Below are 20,954 nucleotides of genomic sequence, written 5' to 3' on the forward strand. Positions count from 1 at the left end.
CAAACATGGCATGACTATGGGAAAATGACTACCCTCATACACTGTGGGAGTTTAAAATTGCTACCACTTTTAAAAGAACATATGACAAAACATAGCTGCGATTCTCTTTGACAGAAGTTACATTTCTAGAGTGTTCTACATAAACATTGACTTGTAAACAGATGTTCACTGAAGCACTAATGATTTCCTATAAATAAGAATTTGGTCAAATAAAATATACTACCTTGATACTATAAAACACTCTTGCAATGGTTAAAGAAAATGGTAGCGAGAATTTCTAAAACATTCTGTTAATTTTTTTAAGAAATCAAACAAAAGTATGTGTAATATGTATACACACATATATGTACATCTATGTGTATCTGAAAGAACACACCCCAAGTAATTAACCATGAGAGGAGAGGGACTGGGGACATAAGAAAAGGGGGTGTGGAATGGTGGAGGACTTTATTATGTACATTTTTTAATAATCATGCATAAGTTTACTATGTGTATCATTTTTTTAATAGTGAAAAAGAAAGTTAAACTTTTAGTTCAGCATTCATGAGTAGTTCTATTATCAATATCAGAATACTTGACTTATTTATATCTTTAAATACATTTAAGTATCAGTGTTTCACATACCCTCTTATTGTACTGTTTGTCTCAGGATCACCAGGGTCCAATGTTTCTTTTAAGAAGTTTATATAATGTATCCAAAGGTCAACACTAAGAGGTATTGCCTGAAGCCCCCGGCGATACACCTAAGAAGAAAACAACAAACTGTACTTCAAATATTTAATTATTTCTTAACAGAGAGGCAACACTGTGTTATCCGGTGAACCTTAGAAATACTAATTACTGGAATTTTGTTTAAATAATCTACCATTACCATTTGGGTGGAGGTTGGATAGAACATGGCAATGTTCTGATCCCCACGTGCAGAGTCTTGATCTTCAAAGCGCAGCAGTCCCTGCATTCTGACCGGGTTGTGTGGGCAGGCTTTGGGTTACAGACCATAGGGCACAGACCCATTAGAGCATCAATGACAGCGTCTGACCAAAAATGCAATAAGACGTAGCAAATGTGACTAGCAAACCAACTATATTGTTTGGAAAATGAGAAATAAATGTAAGTGAGAGAAAAGCCCTGCCCTACTTGTTAAGCTGCAGTGTAATACAGAGGCTTGCACTGCAAAGCTTGACAAACTGTAGAGGTTTAACGCACCTGCCAACAAAGAGAGAAAATATTAGCTACAAATGCCACAAGAGTGACAAATGCAAATAAAATACCCTATAAAATTGTTTGACCATAAATCGTAGGTACTGCCAGCCAAAAAAAGTCTCTGTTTTGTTATTATTTGGCTTACAGTACCTAATGGAGATAACTTTATTCAGTAATGTACGCACCTCATCTGATTGTTTAATGTTGTCATGCCGCTTTTCGAGGTCTGCATACTTTTTCCAATAACCATAGCAATACGGATAGTGTATGAAAAATTTGTCAAACGCTTTCCTGGCAGCCATCAAGTGATTCTGATGAAAATAAAACAAGGTGTTTAAACATCTTGGAAATTTTTGTCACAAAAACTATTATTCCTTTCAAATGTACAGGCATACCTCAGAGATATTGCGGGTTAAGTTCCAGACCACTGTAATAAAGCGTATTATCGCAAAAAAGCAGGTCACACAAATTTTCTGGTTTCCAAGTGCACACAAAAATTCTGTTTACACTATACTGTAGTCTATTAAGTGTGCAATAGCATTATGTCTAAAACAACAATGTACATACCTTAATTTAAAAAGACTTTATTGCTAAAAAATGCCAAAATAATTACAATAGTAACATCAAATACCACTGATCACAGATGACCATAACATAATAATGAAAAAGTCTGAAATACTGCAAGAAATACCAAAAATGTGACAGAGACAGGAAATGAGCAAATATTGTTGGAAAAATGGCATCAACAGACTTGCTCGACGCAGGATTGCCACAAACCTTCAATTTGTAAAAAAACGCAGTATCTGTGCAGCTCAATAAAGTGAAGCGCAATAAGACGAGGTATGCCTGTTATTATCTCAAAATAAACGGCAGGCTTAAAAACCACACACACAGCAGCCCTTTTTCCTACAATGCAATCTTATCCTTTGAAACAGAAGGAACTAATTCTGTCAAACAGCAAAGTAATTTTTTTATATTTCAGCAATTTTATACACACATACATACACACACCAATTATTACAAACATTAGACTTTGATTCTAATACTTTCCATAATGTACAAATGCTATGGAAGTTATTTTTGAAGCTAAAAAAATATTATCTAAAATGTTCTTCAACTTAATCTGAAAATTATAAAAGAGGCAACTTTAATTACAAAACAATAAGGCCTAGTCTGATATTACTTGATTTTTCTGTCCCCTCTAATCCCATTTAAATAGTTACTAACCTCCTGTTCTACATACTGAAGCAAATATACCCAGCCTGTAAAATCCTGAGGATTACTTTCTACAGTTTTCCAAAACTTTTCATATTCTGGAGGGAAATTTGCTTCTGTTTCTGTCACTGGAAGGTCCACAGTATTTGCTATTTCATTTTCTTCCGTAGTTGTATTCACATTAGGAGATCCATCAGGTGACTGTTCCATTTCTGTAACATTCATAATCTCAGTACTGAAATCAGTAGACTGATCTACCACTACCTCTGAACTGTTGCCTGTGCTGCCATTATTGGAATTTCTGTACTCATCCATGTGAGAATTTTGCATGGCTGTTTATTTTTTCTTCAGTTAATGATCTGTGGAAACATAAAGAGAAACATCTTCCAAATGTTTATTTGGCATCATCAAAACCACCTTTTAAAAGCCCAAGTTAGCTATTAAAGGAATATATTAATTTGATTCTTGAGCTCTCCTGTAAGTCATAATCAGAAGGTTTATTAGTTTTTATATTACAAATTAAATTCTGTAACAAATTTTCCAAACTTCTGCCAGTTTATTGTTGACTGAGCAAAAACTAGCTCCTTCATCTATAAAACAGTGAGTATTGAGCCTGCTCCCTAAAGAAGCAATCATATCTAGAATTCAGTGCTCCTTAGCTAGCTAAGAATCTAAATTTTAGTATCTGAATGCTATCTTGCTACCAATCCTGAAAAACAGCAATATCTTTAATATCTGTTCTGGAGGCTTTAGCTAACAAAACAAATTCTGGTCATGGATATAAATGTTTCAGAGGGAAATTCATAACTTAGCTCAGGATAGATTTTTAAGAAGGTTATACTGTTGAAATATATCTATAAATTTTAAATCCTAGCAGCTAGGTTTGATTTTATTATAGAAGATACACATTAAGGTTTTAAAATTAAAGAGTGATTTTTAAAGTAAGTGTTATTAAAAACATAGTTATAAAAGAAATAATAAAAAAATAAAAATAAAAACATAGTTATAAGGGAATTCCCTGGCAGTCCAGTGATTCGGACTCTGTGCTCTCATTGCTGGGGCCCCGGGTTCGATCCCTGGTCAGAGAACTTAGGTCCCACAAGCCACGCAGCCAAAAGATAAAAAAATCGTAGGGCTTTCCTGGTGGCGCAGTGGTTGAGAATCTGCCTGCCAGTGCAGGGGACACGGGTTCGAGCCCTGGTCTGGGAAGATCCCACGTGCCACGGAGCAACTAGGCCTGTGTGCCACAACTACTGAGCCTGCGCATCTGGAGCTTGTGCTCCGCAACGAGAGGACGCGACAGTGAGAGGCCCGCACACCGCGATGAAGAGTGGCCCCCGCTCGCCACAACTAGAGAAAGCCCACGCACAGAAACGAAGACCCAACACAGCCAAAAATAAATAAATAAATAAATAAAAATCATAAAAAAAAATTTATGAAAGTTTTACCATCTGGATAGTTACTTCATAAAATCTTTTAAATTAAGTCATCTTATGGTTAAGGCCATAAAATAATAAGGAATTATTCTTTTATCCTGTAAGGTAATACTACAATATATTTTCACAATTCACTTTCATCTCTTCCACTAACAGTTTAAATGGAAACTGAATCATTAAATTATAGAGCATGTCTTCTTTTTAAATTAGGGATTATTCTCAAAACTAACCAGACCACAAAATTGATTTACTCCTAAAATATACTCAGAATACATAGTTAATATTGCATAATATAATGTAAAAAAGGATTAAGACTAAAGGAATTCAAAGAAAGAAATGCAAGTGGCCAATAAACATATGAAAGGACTGAATCTTTACTAATAAAGATGTAAATTAAAACAATGAGATACAAATTGGCAACAAGGAAAAAGATATTTCTGGAGGACAGTCGCACAAAATATACCAAATGGCAATTGTGCATATTTTATGTTATGTAAATAATCAGATAAAAACATTTATTTGTTTAAAAGCATTCACTAGAACACTATTATAGCGAAAAAAGAGGGTAGTATTAAGAACACTGCTTTAGTAGGTGGCATGTTTGTACAATGGAATAATAATAATTTAAAAGGAAATATGTGCACCTATCTTGATACGGAAAGATAACCACTACATATATATTATATGCATGCTACACACAGATCTGTAAGGATTTATATCAAATAAAATACACTAACAATATTAGTTGGTGTTAATGGTTGTTCTCCCCCATATAACTGGGCTGACGCTTTCTTCTTTTGGCTTATCTGCAATTATTTAACTGAAGTTAAAAAAAAAAAAAAAGAGGTATTTTGTTTCATTTGTTTTGTTTTTAAGAAAAACGAGCTCCAGATATGACATGCCAGTGGTTGGCTGGATACAAATTTTTTTTTTTTTGCAATTTTATGCCTACTTTAAAAATCTGGGTTTCTCTATAGTCTACACAACCTAGCTCCACATAATAGTCACCTAGTAAGCTATTTTTTTTTTAAATACATATTCATTGGCCCCAACGCCAATGATTCTGAGTTCTAGGCTCAGGCCCAGAAAGTTGTACTTCTACCATGTTCTCTGAATGATTCAGAGGAACAGAAACTTATTCATGGGTAAACTGAACAATGGAACTGTTGCATCAAAGATCTGTGTATATTAAATTTGGGAATACGCTTACAACTTATCTTTAAAAAAGTTGTACCAGCTGTGTGACGAGACAATTTTAGCTGACTATCCAACATTCTCTCTCACCATCTTCTCTCACCATCTTCCTAATAAAACATTGTTTTGGTTCAGAGCAGCAATATACCTAACCCCATGTAAGGATTATGAGTCTGAAAAGCACATCTGCTGCAGAGCTCTGGGAACAATTTTGCTTTTCTGATAAAAGGGACAGTCAGCAAATAGTGTAGGCTCTACCACTTTCTTCTTACTTTGAATGTGAACATATCTGAAACAACTTGTATTCACAAAGCAGTCAAAAGAACTGGCCAAGAAAATTAAGAAATGCCAGCCCTGACATCAAGCTGCTAATAACACAATGCCAGCTGTGTAAGAAAATAAGTCCCTATTTGCTTAAACTAGTATCAATAGATGAGTTTTTCTATTACTTGCAGAAAAATGCATTCCTAACTAATCCACTAATGAGATATGGCCATGAGAATGTCCATTTTTCCATCTCCTCTTGTCAGCACTAGGTATCATGAAACAATTTTTGCTCATCTGATTAAAAAAAGGAAAAAAGAGTAGTACCTCATTTTGATTTGCATTTCTTTAACTACAAGTATGTTGAATTTCTATTTCCTTTTTCCCCTTAAACACTATTTCACATCCTTTGTCTATATTTTCTTTTTTTAAATTTATTTACTTATTTATTTATTTATCTATTTTTGGATGAGTTGGGTCTTTGTTGCTCCACGTGGGCTTTCTCTAGTTGCGGCGAGTGGGGGCTACTCTTCTTTGTGGTGCACAGGCTTCTCATTGCGGTGGCTTCTCTTGTGGCGGATCACGGGCTCTAGGTGTGCAGGCTTCAGTAGTTGTAGCTCGTGGGCTCTAGAGCGCAGGCTCAGTAGTTGTGGCGCACGGGCTTAGTTGCTCCGCAGCATGTGGGATCTTCCTGGACCTGGGCTTCAACCCATGTCCCCTGAATTGGCAGGCGACTCTTAACCACTGCACCACCAGGGAAGCCCTGTCTATATTTTCTACTGCATTTTTTATGAATGGTTTGCAAAAGCTCTCTGTAAACTAGAAAATGACACACATTGTAAAACATTTTTGAGTTTGTCTTCTTACTAGTTTTAGGTTTTTTCTGTGTGTATGGAAGGCATCTTTTAAATTGTCATGTAGATTTGATATCCAGATTTTAAAATATGTCCACTATTTCAAAATGCAGTATGAAGCAAATTTTTTCCCAAGAAAGGATAAATTTAAAATGTTAAATCAAGTGAACTTTGAGGCTGAATGCCACTGGAAGAATTAGTTATAACCAGGTAAATCTAAGGAATATTTTTTAAAAAGGAGAAGAAGAAGAGGAAAAGGAGAAGAAGGAAAGTGGGGGAAGGTCAGGTGGGGACAAAAAAGTTTTCAATACTTGATGCATATCCAGCACTTTACTACATTCCTTATAGAGAATACATAGGTATAAGATAAGGTCCTCACTCTAAGGCTTATTAACTATTAGTAGTTGGAGAGCGATTAAAAAAACATGCAAAACAATTAGAGAGACAAAATTTCAAATGAAACAAAGTCAAAGTTTAGAAAAATCAATTGAACATTATAGGCATCTAGCAAACCTTCATGAAATATAGAATTTGGTCTTCACTTTGAAAAACTACAGATTTTGGAACAATAGAGAAATAATGATAAATTATTCCAAAATAGCGAATAGCCCACTTGACTTGACAGAACAACCCTTCTTATTAACAGTAGACAAGAAGATGGAAATTAGGACTGGTTCCAAGCCAAGAAGGAAATAAGACTGACCAGAATGAAGAGGGTCTGCATTGGGGAAGTGAAATGAAAGTAAGCAGCGTGGAGAGCAAGAGGAATCTGAGAAGAAATAAAACAACCAAATCTAGTTGGTACACGATAAAGGACAATCCCAAAGTATCAACATTAGACTACCAGAAAAAATAGTTCCCTTCTACTTGAATGACTGATTATTGTCATAAACTTTTCCGGGTTTACCAGTTGAGACCCTAGGAAAAGGCGCAGAAGCTTTTCAACTTATTTTGGTCTCTTTTGCCCCCTCCTTTAAAGGAAAGACACATTTGAAGACTAATCTTCCAGATACAAATTAGTCATTATTTTGTATCTTTTTATTTCAAAGCATACTGTCAAAAAAACAAACGGAAAGTTGTTACATTCTGATTCATTTACTACCTGTTCTATTCTAACTGCATACTTAAGTGGGACATAAGGGTTTCTTCTGGAATCAGCAAATTTACCACACCCCTGCATCTTCAGAAATGATCAATTACTCCACACCCTGCAATTACAGTGTTATAAAAAGAGTTAAGGAGCTTCCCCGGTGGCGCAGTGGTTGAGAGTCCGCCTGCCGATGCAGGGGACACGGGTTCGTGCCCCGGTCCAGGAAGATCCCACATGCCGCGGAGCAGCTGGGCCCGTGAGCCACGGCCGCTGAAACTGCGCATCCGGAGCCTGTGCTCCACAACGGGAGAGGCCACAACAGTGAAAGGCCCGCATACCGCAAAAAAAAAAAAAAAGAGCTAACGCCAGCCTTACCCTTAGGGAGATCATTTTTCTGATTACTTAGAAAAATCACATGGCCAAAAGAAAAATACACTAAAGTTATTTTTAATAAGTTATTCTAACATATACTTCATAATGTGGCAATTACTAGTACCAGTTTACTCTTAACAACAACCAATAACTTCCAACTAGCAATATAAAATGGCAAAGGGGTAAAAAAACAACTATCAAAAGGAAGAAGACAACAGTGTGGTATTGGCATAAAGACAAACAGACCAATAGAATAGAACAGAAAGCCCAGAAATAAATGTTGGACAAGGGTCCCAAGATCACTCAATGGAGAAAGGACAGTCTCTTTAACAAATGGTGCTAGGAAAACTGGATATTCACATGCAAAAGAATGAAGCTGAATCCTTATCTTACGGCATACACAAAAGTTAACCCAAAATGGATTAAAAACCTAAACGTAAACCCTAAAACTATAAAACTCCTAGAAGAAAACATATGGGAAAAGCTTCATGATATTGGACTTGGCAATGATTTCTTGGCTATGATACCAAAAGCACAGGCAAAAAAAGCAAAAATAGACAAATGGGGCTACATCAAACTAAAACTTTCATGCATCAAAGGACACAATCAACGCAGTTAAAAGGCAAACAGCAGAAGAGGAGGAAATATTTGCAAATCTTATGTCTGATTAGTAGTTAATATATAGAATACATAAAGAACTCCCATAACTGAACAACACTCAATTAAAAAATAAAAAAACAACTTAGACATTTCTCGAAAGATGATAAACAAATGGCCACCAAGCACATGAAAAGATGCTCAACATCACTAATTATCACAGAAATACAAATCAAATTCACAATGAGATATCACATCAACACCGATTAGGATGGCTACTATCAAAAAACCCCAGAAAATAACAAGTTTTGTCAAGGATGAGGTGAAATTGGAACCTTTGTACACTAACTGTGGGATTGTAAAATGGCACAGAAAACCAAATGGAGTTTCCTCAAAATATTAAAAATAGAGCTACCATATAATCCAAAAATCCCAGGGACTTCCCTGGTGGTCTGTCCAGTGGTTAAGACTCCACGCTCCCAATGCAGGGGGCCCAGGTTCAATCCCTGGTCAGGGAACTACATCCTGCATGTCACAACTAAAAGATCCCACAAGCCTCAATGAAGATCCCACACACAGCCATGAAGATCCCACGCGCTGCAACTAAAACCCAGCACAGCCAAAATAAATAAATATTAAAAACAAAAATCCCACTTGAGTATATATCCAAACTAACTGAAAGCCAGGTTTCAAAGAGCTAGCTATCTGTATACCCATGTTCATAGCCGCACTATCCACAACCACCAAAGGAGCAACCCAAATGTCCACCAACAGATGAAGAAGTAAATAAAATGTGATATATACATACAATGGAATATCATCAGTCTTTAAAATGAAGGAAATCTTGTCATGGATGAACCTTGAGGACATCATGCTAAGTGAAATAAACCAGTCGCAAAAAAAGACAAGTACTACATGATTCTACCTAGAGTCGTCCAATTCATAGAAAGAGAAAGCTAAATGGTGGTTATGAAGGAGTAAAGAGAGGGGGAAAAGAGTTGTTTTAATGGGTATAGTTTCAGATTTGTAAGATGAAAAAGTTCTGGAAATCTGTTAAACCACGTTAATATATGCAACACTACTGAACTGTACGCTTAAAAATAGTTAGTTAAGAAGGGACTCCCCTGGCGGTCCAGTGGTTAAGATGCTGCACTTCCACTGGAGAGGGCACAGGTTTGATCCCTGGTGTGTGTGGGGAGACACACAACTAAGATCCTACACGCTGTGCAGCATGGCAAAAAAAAAAAAAAATTAAGGTAAATTTTATGTGTTTTTACCACAATAAAGCTTTTTTTTTTTTTAAAGGAAAACGACAGCTAAGCTATAACTAAATTAGAAAAGGCAAAATACAAGAGACTAGGAATTAGAATTTCCAGATCTTTCTTTCACCATAAGACAAAGTACAGTGTGGTAAATATTAGAAAGAACAAAGAGGTAGAGGAGGGTGAGTCCTACTTCTCTCCCTTAATAGCATGAGATTCTAGGTCAGTCTTACTTTTCTCACTTCCAAATAAGACTAGTAATACTTGTATTATCTGCTTCACAAGGCTGTTGAAAACTTCGGATGACATAAAAGCATGTGAAAGTCTTAAAAACTATAAATTCACATAAATGAAGATACCACTGTGAACAATTAACTCCCTGGAAATTGTTATCCAAACTTAAGGTGTTATACTTTAAAATTAATAACGAAAATAAAAGTGAACTTTACAATGCATTTAGAATTTGTTTTGCAGAGGTTTTAAGAGGAGGAAGAAAAAAATCTGTTGACTTAAACTTCAAAAAACTGATAATCAACACAGCGTTTATCTGAGGGCATTATTTTATTTCTTGACTTTTCCATTTTAGATCTTTTTTGCTATTAGAGAAGATATGGGTTTAGTTATTATACCAAACATACATGCACAGCTTTCCTCTCATGTGCTCCCAATACAGTTCTATCAGGTTGGGCTTGAATCAATATTCAAGTTTATATTATTATGACCATGTAAACATTTTTTTCAAGCTATCTTGTAAACTATAATTACATTTCCTTGCTTCTCTTTCTTTAAATATTTCCTCATTTTCATACGTTTCATTGCCTTTGAAAAATGACCCCACATCCTTGAGGTCTTATAAAGGTCCTTCAAAAGCAACTGTCACTCATACTTATCAATTCTATTTTCCCTTCCGGAGCCATCCTTTCTGAAACCATCTAACCTTCTGCAACAGTTTAGACTGGCTTGTCCTGTCTAGGTTTGTCTCTTCATTTTGATCCAAGGAATTCCCTTCACTTGTCCCCTTGGTTGAATCTCATTTATAATAAAATCTTTTTCTTTGCTGATTTACTCCCTTTTGTAGAGAATCCTTTCTGTAACTCTGAAAAAGGGTATGTAGGGTGAAAAAAAGACTTTCCAATTCTAAAATCCTCATAACTGAATGACAGATTGTGAGTTTAAAATTCTAGAATGAAAATAATTTTTTCTTAAAAGTTTTGAAGGAATTTATTCATTGTTTCCTAGCATCTGACGTTGCTGTTGAGAACATCTGATGTCTTTTTACTTCTTATCCTCGATATGTAACCTTTTTTTCCTCCACAGAAGCTTTTAGTTTCTGTTTATCCCAGGTGTTCTGAAATTGCATAATGATGTGCCCTAAGGTGAGTCCTTTCCATTCGTTCTGCAAGGCATTCATTTGGAAGGCCTATTTTAATCTATTTACATCATTCAGTTCTTATGTTCTGTATCTATTATTTATTTGATAATTTCCTCCTACTGATTTTCTCTTTGTTGAATTCACACTGCTCAGGTGTTAGACCTCCCGGATTGATCCTCTACTTTTCTTACCTTTCCCCACATTTTTCTTCTAACTCTTTGATTCATTCTACTCTGCCAAAACTCTTTTACTGGATTTTTAATGTGAGTCAAATTTTTTTTTTTTTTCGCGGTATGCGGGCCTCTCACCGTTGTGGCCTCTCCCCTTGCGGAGCACAGGCTCAGGACGCGCAGGCTCAGCGGCCATGGCTCGTGGACCCAGCCGCTCCGTGGCATGTGGGATCTTCCCGGACTGGGGCACGAACCCGTGTCCCCTGTATCGGCAGGCGGACTCTCAACCACTGCGCCACCAGGGAAGCCCTGTGAGTCAATTTTTTAACTTCCATTTTTTATTCTCTGAGTAATCAATATTCCTTTTTCACTGCCGTATCTCCTGCTATCTCTCTATAATTTACTTTAAATTTTCTTCTGTTCTCAGCACTATCTGTCTCTTCTGAGCGTCTTCTGACTATTTATTTTGGTCTCTCAAGTACAGTGATTTTCAAACTTCTGTTCAAGAATAAGTGTGAGGCGTTACAAAACATATTAGAGGCTGGATAAAGCTTGGCAACTGGTGGGCCTCAGTGCAGGATGGCATTCTTTTTTTTTTTTTGGCCACATCATGCAGCTTGCAGGATCTTAGCTCCCCGACCAGGTATGAAACCCATGACCTTAGCAGTGAAAGTGCAGAGTCCTAACGACTGGGAATGCCCAATGATGGCATTCTCTGAGGGCGGAACCCACTAAATGTCAGTGCTCTACATTATTTCCCTTGGGTTAAGTTTTCCCAAAGAAGAATGTTTCAACTTAAGTAAGGCAACAAGCATTCTGGGAGCAAAGAAGACAAACAGGGCTGGTGATTTCACCATTCTATATATAAACTTTCATTCAACTTCCCATTTTCGCTAAGACCCTTCACCCCTGCCCCACCTCCCAATAGCTGTGCTAACTTCTCTGCTTTTGCCCTCTTCAAATAACGAACATCCAGTTTTTTGCTGGCTATACTAGATGGAGAAGGGTCTAAACTACTCTAGACTTTTAACAAATCTTACAATTTTTAGTTGCATTCAGCACTCCTATCTTCAGAGGCCCTTGGAACCTGAAATTCCTGAGCCTATCTGGGATTTTGTGGGAATATCCATCTTGTTTCTTATTAACTTCCCTCTCTGCAGGCACCGAGCTGAACGCAAAAAAGTGAAAACCTAAGTTAATCAGTTAAAACTGGTCCATCTGCTTTCTTCCAAAACGTGAATTCTCATCTGTTGATACCTCCTCTTCTGTTCTTTGTCCTTTTGGGTTTATACTATTTTATTTCTTTTTTACTTTATCTGATTTATATTTTTCATTTATTTTACTGAATTTAGGTATACAAATTACTCTATGCTGAACTCCTTTTATTTAGTATTTTTAAAAATCTCTAACCAATATCATATCCTAGTGTAATAATATTCATTCAACAGATATTTAATGAGCTAATTCTGTGTGTCGGACACTACTATTCTAAGCACTGGAAATTTAGCTGTGAACGAAACAGAGTTCCTGCTCTCAAGGAGCTGACGTTCCAGTGGGGCGATAGAGACTTTTTTTAATCTAACTATATTTCTAATATGTATGTGGTACCAAGTGCTAAGAAAATAAAAGAGAGGATGAGGTAGTAAGAAAGCCAGTCATGCAGCTGTCTGGAGGAAGAAAATGACAGGCAGCAGAAAGAGCAAGTACTGAGATAAGTAAATGCCTTGCCTGGCATGTTCACAGAAAAATAGATCAGCAAGAAGGGCAGTATGGCTGGATTTGCTTAAATATTCCTCAATTTGACTTGAGTTCTTTCTAAGATTTGGCTTTACTAAGTATATCACAGTAAACTCCCTCATGTAAATGCCTATTTGTAAAAAGCAATTTCCTTTGGGTTATATTCTCAAAATTCAGTATGTAGCATAAACCATAAAGTTAAGCACAGCTTTGACCTATGTTTAAAAGAAAATATTCTAGAATTTTCTCCTTAAGAAATAATGATGAATCTACAGGCAAATTATTAGAAGTATTAGACTTACAAAGTTATTGGCTAAAAGAGAAATATGTAAGAATAAGAAACATTTCTATTAGAAATAATTTTTAAAGGCCATATGAAAGAATTAATCATGAACAACCATGTTCTACTGCAGTATTTTTCCTAAGAAAATAACCATTTGTTGGTACACTACGTAGTCCAGCCCATATCACTCCGATGAAAATACTAATTTCTCATATTGACCTAGCTGCCACAACCAACAGTGGGTCAGGCTTTATCCTCCTAGATCTCCATTAATGCCCTATTTCCTTCTTAAAATTCTTTATACCTCCACGAAGTAAATCTATTATGTTACCATTCTCCCAATCCCCTCACCTCTTCTATTCTTTATTATTTTTTTTAATTTCTATTTTATATTGGAGTATAGTTGATTTAAAACGTGTATGTTAGTTTCAGATGTACAGCAAAGTGATTTAGTTATATATACATATATCTATTCTTTTTCAGATTCTTTTCCCATACAGGTTATCACAAAGTATTGAGTAGTTTCCCTGTGCTGTACAGTAGGTGCTGTTGATTATCTATTTTACATATGTAGTGTGTATATGTTACCCCCAACCTTCTAATTTACCCCTTCCCCCCCACCTTTCCTCTTTGGTAACCAAAAGTTTGTTTTCTATGTCTGTGAGTCTATTTCTGCTTTGTAAATAAGTTCATTTGTATCATTTTTTAGATTCCATATATAAGACATATCATATATTTGTCTTTGTCTGACTGACTTCACTTAGTATGATAATCTCTAGGTCTACGCATGTTGCTGCAAATGGCATTGTTTCATTCTTTTTTATGGCTGAGTAATATTCCACTGATATGTACAACATCTTCTTTAACCATTCGTCTGTCCATGGACATTTAGGTTACCTCCATGTGTTGGCTATTGTAAACAGTGCTGCAATGAACACTGGGATGCATGTATCTTTTCAAATTATGGTTTTCTCCAGATACATGCCCAGGAGTGCTTTTGCTGGATCATATGGCAGCTCTATTTATAGTTTTTTAAGGCACCTCCATACTGCTCTCCATAGTGGCTGTGCCAATTTACATTCCCACCAACAGTGTAGGACAGTTCCCTTTTCTCCACACCCTCTCCAGCATTTATTTTCTGTAGACTTTTTGATGATGGCCATTCTGATCAGTGTTGAGGTGATACCTCACTGTAGTTTTGATTTGCATTTCTCTAATAATTAGTAATGTTGAGCATCTTTTCACGTGCTTTTTGGCTACCTGTATGTCTTCTTTGGAGAAAAGATCTTCTGCCCATTTTTTGACTGGGTTGTTTGTTTTTCTAATATTGAGCTGCATGAGCTGTTTGTATATTTTGGAGATTAATACCTTATTGGCCACATTGTTTGCAAATATTTTCTCCCATTCTGTGGGCTGTCTTTGTGTTTTATTTACAGTTTCCTTTGCTGTGCAAAAGCTTTTAAGTTTAATTAGGTCCCAATTGTTTATTTTTGTTTTTATTTTCCTTATTTTAGGAGATGGATCCAAAAAGATACTGCTGCAATTCATCCTGAAAAGTGCTGTTCTGCCTATGTTTTCCTCTAAGAGTTTTTCCCTCACCTCTTGTATAATCTTCCCTCCCTTTTGCTCTCAAAGTATTTGTTCTGTACCCCTATTATAGCACTCCTATAAAAGTTGAAATACATAACCATTTTTTGTCTTTTGCTCTCTAAGTATTTGTTCTGCACCTCTATTATAGCACTCTTATAAGAGCTATATTATTTGTCCTCCTCCTTACCTTGGTCACAATGGATGAAGTATCTCTGCTGCTACAAAAGGTCAAACCCTGAACTCATGACTTGGATCACTTCTCCCACCCATCTTCTCAAGAATGTTGCTTCTTAAATTATCTTGACTCTCTCCTTATCAGTTTCTCTCAGTATATTAGATTACTTCCATTAGCCTTCAAACATGTAAAAATATCTCTCATCTTTTATATAATAATTTATAATATACATACTATAATTTAGTTTAAAAACAACCAAAGGGCAATCATAAGCTATGTTAAGGATTTGGATTTTGTTCCAAATACAACGGGAAGACAATGAAGTTGTCTACTTCTACACCCTCCATTTACTCGTAAATTTGAATTCTTCTTTATCACGACTCTGAAATTCCCCCAAGATCCCAATCTCCCTGTTTATAAATCCAACTGGACATGTTCTGATTCATCTTTCTGATCTGCTCATCACAGCATCCAACAGTAATGATGACTTCCTCCCTGAAAGGCTCTCTCTTCTTGCCCTTTACTGACATATCACAGTCACCTAGTTTTGTTGTGTTTTCCAGTTCAGCTCATTTCAGCTTCAAGGCCTTAGTGTACGCAGTTTCTTCTACCTGGAATGCTCTCCCACCCCTGTACCCCACCCCCACACTCCCACTCAGAGCCTTCAACCTAACTGAAGCCCACTCATTAATCTGGGCACATTTAAACATCCCTTCCAGAAAAGTATTCCCATACCCTCCAAATTAGTTAGGTTCCCCCAATGATGCTTCCATAGCATCCTTTTCCCCCATAGCACACATCACATTTGTGATACTCATTCAATGTCTATCTTCCTTTGTCTCAAATTCCCTGAGAGTAAGAACCGGGTCTACAAATACGTAGCTATACAGTACACACGCAGGCCTAGTACGCACTTAATTCACTGTATGATAAACAAAAAACACCACAGGCCTTACCCTCCACCCAGAGTCCTAAACCTAGTTTATTATTTTCAAAAGCAATTGGAAAGTTGTATAATAAAGTGCTTGGTCTTTAGAGCCTGATAGAACTGAATTAAAGATCTGGCCCAGTTTCTCATTAGGGAACTTTGAGCAAGTTACTTAACCTCTCTAAACCTCATCCACAAATAATCACACATACCTTGCTATAAAGATTAACTATCCTCTTCTTTTATACTGCTACTGTTACAATATAAATAATTATTCTCTCCCCTCTTGAATAATGTTTTTCAAACATAATTCAGAATGCTTCAAACCAGCTTATTTTTTTTAAAAGGAAAAATACAGAGTAGAAAAAATACATCAGAGTGCAATGCACACGTTAAGGGCATACTGCTGAAACACACACAGAATTCAACTATTGGATTATTGGATTGAAATGTTACACATACATCCTATTATGGGTTGCCGTCAAAAAACTTGAAAAACATTGCTACACTATTGCTACAGATAAATTAATATTATTAGAATATTAAATTCAGTGAGATAAGGGCCCTTGGTTTTGTTCACTACTATGTCCCTAGAACCTAAAACTGTCTAGTATAAAACAGCACATAAATATTTGTTGAAAGACTTGAATGATATATCTGGTCCCAATTTAACTTTTCAAACGTATTAATCCTACAGTATTCCTTACTGTCATTTACAGAGGACAACACATTCCCATGCCTGAGCCTGGGCTCATGCTATTCTCTCAGAATAACAAAAGTTTCCTCCTTTTCTCAACTCACTAAGCCACTCGATGCCCTTTTACTACTCTGTACTTTCTTATATAAAACCATATGAAAGGTATAAAGTCCACAAGTATAAAAGAAAACATGATATATTAAAAGTGAATATGCATGAAAAAATGAAAAAATACAGTTCTACATCAAGCTCATACAGTTCAAGTTTTAGTTCAGTTATGACATACATCTAACAATTCAGCATGCCATCTTAAAATTTAAAAGCTCTTTCAAGGAATGACTTAAATATCCCATACTCAATTAAAAATGAGAAGTCTGATCTATTACCTTCTTTTTCCTCTCTCTATAGGCATTTATGCTGACAGAGGTACTCAAAATCATACCACTGATTATTCTTTTCATAAAGAGGGCAACACATAAAAATCTTAGTCATCACTAAGGAATGAAAGTCAGGAGTTTGAGTACTGCAATCAACTAGCTTTGCAATCCAGAAGTCACTCTGTGCCTCATCCACACATAAGCCAATTTGAAGACTCAAAGTGTTTAGAAGAAAAGAGGCTATCATAACCACTAGTTTTGGAAATTGTTTTCAGAGGCTGAGCAGAATGTTCACACATTGACCTTTTTAAAGTTTCCACGTATTAAGCACTTACTATGTTCCAGAAATTGGGCTTTGTTTATTTACATAAATGTTTCTATCATCTTTGGTCTTTGAAAAAAAAAAACACCATTTGGCTGGAACTACTTTCTTCCCCCTTTGGCTACTTTTCAAAAAAAAAATTAAAATCCTATGTTTTATGCAGAATTATTTGTTAGCATACCACAGAAGGTTCTGTTCTTTCTCTCTCTTCTTTATTTTAGGTTATTACAAAATATTGAATGCAGTTCCCTGTGCTATACAGTAGGCCCTTGTTTATCTATTTTATACATAGTAATTTGTATCTGCTAATCTTCCTCTTGAAAAAAAGCCACACACACTTTTTATCTTTCCCATATTCAACTACAAGTAAGCAAGTAAAAAGACTACCAAATATTCTGACACTAAAAAAATTCTGCTTTTCAATTCTCACTTCAAATATCTCTCACCACCTACTAATTAGCCATCTTTGGTAACCCCTAATTATTCCAGAGTTCACAATCTTAAAAACTTGTCTTCTTTAGTACAACTCCTTTCATTCACTTTATCCCTACCAGAGGCTGAAGAGTGGAAAATTCCAACTTTTGCAATTTTAGAATGAGGTTATAAAGGGGGGGTGGGGAGGGACACCTGACAGTAGTTGCTTGTTTTTTTCAATCCACTTAAGCTCTCAAAGCCAAAAACACTTAAGTTCCAACATGAGTTTCATATTTCCCTGTATGAAACCTGCTTTCTTAGGTTTCAACCTTTACAACTGTAAAAAGAAAAGTGTTACGTATTTCTGAACAAGGATCAGTTGCCAAATAACATGACGTCCTCAAAGAAAAGGCAACATGAATATTACACTAAAATTTTAGTCGGCATAAATATAGTACATAATATGGTACTTAATAACACATTAAGAGCAGTACTACTAATTAACTTAAAGATGTGATTTTTGGAACGAGAAAAATATCAGTGTTGGTCTCTGGCTACAAAAGGTAAACATTATTCTTTAATGTTTGGTTTTTCTGCTTCTACCCCATCCTGCCAAAAGCTTTAGCTGATATTTGGGGTGCTGTGACTCAGGGTCCCAGAGTGTGGCTCTGGTCAGAACGCGAAACGCGCCCTACAAGGCGCCTAAAAGTTTAACACAATTTGTATTATGTTCTCCCAATCCTCTAGGTCCCTTCCACTTCCAGCCGTCCCAGCCACAGTGATTCCGAACTCTCGGGAAAGCTTTAAACTTACCCCCAAATCTCTTCCTAAATCAAGGTGGCGGCCCACATTTCCCCTCCCGTCCTGAAGCACCGGCAGACAAACGTGGGGTCTAAGAAAAGAAACCTCGCACCGCTCCACCCAACAGGTGGGAAGGAGGAGGGATGGACAGCTGGGCCCCGAGGCCAACGCAGGCCTCAAACAGGGCGGGAGTCGGAGGCCGCAGCCCTAGCGCGGCCTGAAACAAGGCAGGCGCCTTGCTGCCCCGCGTACCACCCACTCCGTCCAATTCCAAGGCGCCCGCCCCAGCTGACCTGACGATGGATGCCACTCAATGCCATGAGCCGCAGTGTGGGCCAACCGAGCCGAAGAGGGCACTTCCACCGTCTCTGTCCCCACAAACACCGGAGCAGACGCCACCAGCGCCACAGCCGCCTCTTCGAGAGTGCGGCGCGCATGCGTCGGTGTCCCCGGAGGCGAGGAAGTCACGTGGTTGCGCAGCGCGCAGGCCTCGCCCTCCTCGGGATCCGGCGGGGGCCGGTCCTGCCCGGCCACGCCTCGCCCAGCCCCGCCCCGCCTCGCCCAGCCCAGCCCCGTCCCCGCCCTGCCGCCACGGAGGGCGGGGCCGCTGCTCCAATTCAGTGTTTCCTCCTCTACGGGGACTTGCAGAGCCGAAGGAGAGTCTTCAGGGCCTTCCACACTCCTGATTTTAAACACAGACAGCGCCCCGCCCAGTCAAGGAAAAATACTGTTACTATTTTTTGGCAAACAACTGCCTAGGCTCCACGCCTCTACCTAAAAGTGGTCAGAAATTCAGCCTTAAACTCCTAAATCTCACGATGGTTTGGACTTTGGGTCCACCCAGGTTTCCTGAAGGTGAAACAATAGTGGAGTTAGGGGCTTGAGGAACTGATTATTAAAGGGATATGTAAAATTATTCCCTGGACAAATGAAGGCTGCATTATTTTGATAGTCTTAGCAGTACTCTTCAGCTATACTCCCATCCTCAGTTTAAAAAAAAAAAATTTTTTTTTTTTTCAAATCTGGCCTCTCTCCTGTTCATATTTCGAGGCTCCTGAATTCACCGACAATTTACCAGGCAATCGCTTGTTCAAGATTCAGTAGTATCACAACTGGGCTGCAATTTCCTCCTCTGGAATCTGTCTGTTTCCAGAAATATTTCTCTGCAAGATGATGTTTTCTGTCTATTAACCTGTTAATCATAAATCCCCTCAACAGCTCCTTTGCTTCCAAATATCAAAACCAGTCTTATCTTTCACTTACATCAAACTGCATCTAGTTGCAGCTTTCGCTTTGCATTGCCTCTTCTACTCTTCAAGCTAACTTTTTTGAATTCTCTGACAGTGCAGCCATGCTTTTCACTGGTGTACCCAGTGACGTTTATGTTCACTATGGGAAGGAGCAGTTAAGGGTCTCTGATATATTGGGAAGGCATGCAGACTTTGCCACAAACACTGTCATTCAGTGGCTCTGAGTGCCACAGCTTTCACTTCTCTCCTGGTTCTTTTCAAACTTTCCTAAAGTAATCTCAAATTCTTCATCAGTAAATAAGATTATGTTTGAGATTCTCATCTCCTCTAAGAGCCATTTTCTAAAACTCTACCGGCTTCTTCAGCTTTATTCACTGTAGATTCATTGTTTCCCTTTATCTGGTTTTCTACATCTTAACCTTTCAAGCCAGTACTATTGCTTTCACGGTCCTGCTTAAAAACCTTCACTGGTTTCCCCCCATGCTTTTAAGAAAAACCTAAACATTTTAGCATTGAAAATATAGTCCTTCGTAATAACACCAGCCCTCTTACTGGTTTCTGCCTTCCCATAAATTTACAAAACCCACTGTTCCCTTTTAAGTGTCTATGTCCCTTTTATGTGTCTCAACCTTTCAGTGTGTTTTCCTCTGTCTACAGTGCTTGCTCTCCTCACAGGTGAAAACTCAATTTTTTTTTTTTTTTACTTGATGTAGCTTTAGTTGACTTTAAAAGAAATTGTATATCACAATTATAAGCTTTAGGAAGAAAAAAAGGATATACCAAATAGTGCAGTTTACATGGCAAGTTCTAAAATACAGTATTTAAAGTCAGGTGATTCAGAAACAGAACAAAAAGTTGGGACAGATGGGAAAAGGTGTTGTTTATTAATGTAATGGATTTCTTCCATTTGCCTCTCCAAATCAACTGTCCACCCTTCTCTATCTTGACCTTTGCTCGCTGGTTTCTGGTTGGGTCTGGAAGAACAGAAGGGAGGAGTGAGGTCAGAGTATTTATTCCCCTAGCTCCTTCCATGCGGTCTCCGTATCACTTTCTTCTTCCAGATTCCAAGTTTCCCTAAACCATTGTAAATAGTCCCTTATTAACCACTTCTCAAATTACCCTGATGTTGATAAGCCATGTATTTCCTTCTGGGATTGTGACTGATAAAAGAGCAAAAAACTTCTTATACCCAGTGTTAGTCGCAGCTTCTTTCTGGGCTATTCAGTAAAGATTCCTGTTTATTCTGTTCAAAATGTAACATGCAATGAAAAAGCACATAAAACACCACATGGCTCATTTATTACAGAACATATTTTCTCTAGGGAATGCTATTCATTTACATCATAAATAA

The 20,954-nt window shown here is 37.3% G+C and overlaps 1 protein-coding gene across 6 annotated transcripts in view; it reads right to left on the reverse strand.

The window, feature by feature from the left end:
* The window catches only part of PRPF39 (pre-mRNA processing factor 39), a 37,134-nt gene extending 18,353 nt beyond the window's left edge, over window positions 1–18,781 (reverse strand). The window contains exons 1-4 of one of the 6 annotated variants that reach the window (XM_082647248.1): window positions 18,647–18,781; window positions 2,431–2,777; window positions 1,389–1,514; window positions 625–743 (exon numbers count right to left, since the gene is read on the reverse strand). In XM_082647248.1, coding sequence (XP_082503374.1) covers window positions 625–743; window positions 1,389–1,514; window positions 2,431–2,748 — 563 coding nt within the window. In that variant the 5' untranslated portion in view covers window positions 2,749–2,777; window positions 18,647–18,781. The other 5 variants (XM_082647249.1, XM_082647251.1, XM_082647253.1 and 2 more) reach the window with 5 other exon arrangements.
* Window positions 18,782–20,954: the final 2,173 nt, after the last annotated feature.

Source organism: Grampus griseus (assembly GCF_964374135.1).
Source record: "Grampus griseus genome assembly, chromosome: 2".
NCBI classification, from domain to species: domain Eukaryota; kingdom Metazoa; phylum Chordata; class Mammalia; order Artiodactyla; family Delphinidae; genus Grampus; species Grampus griseus.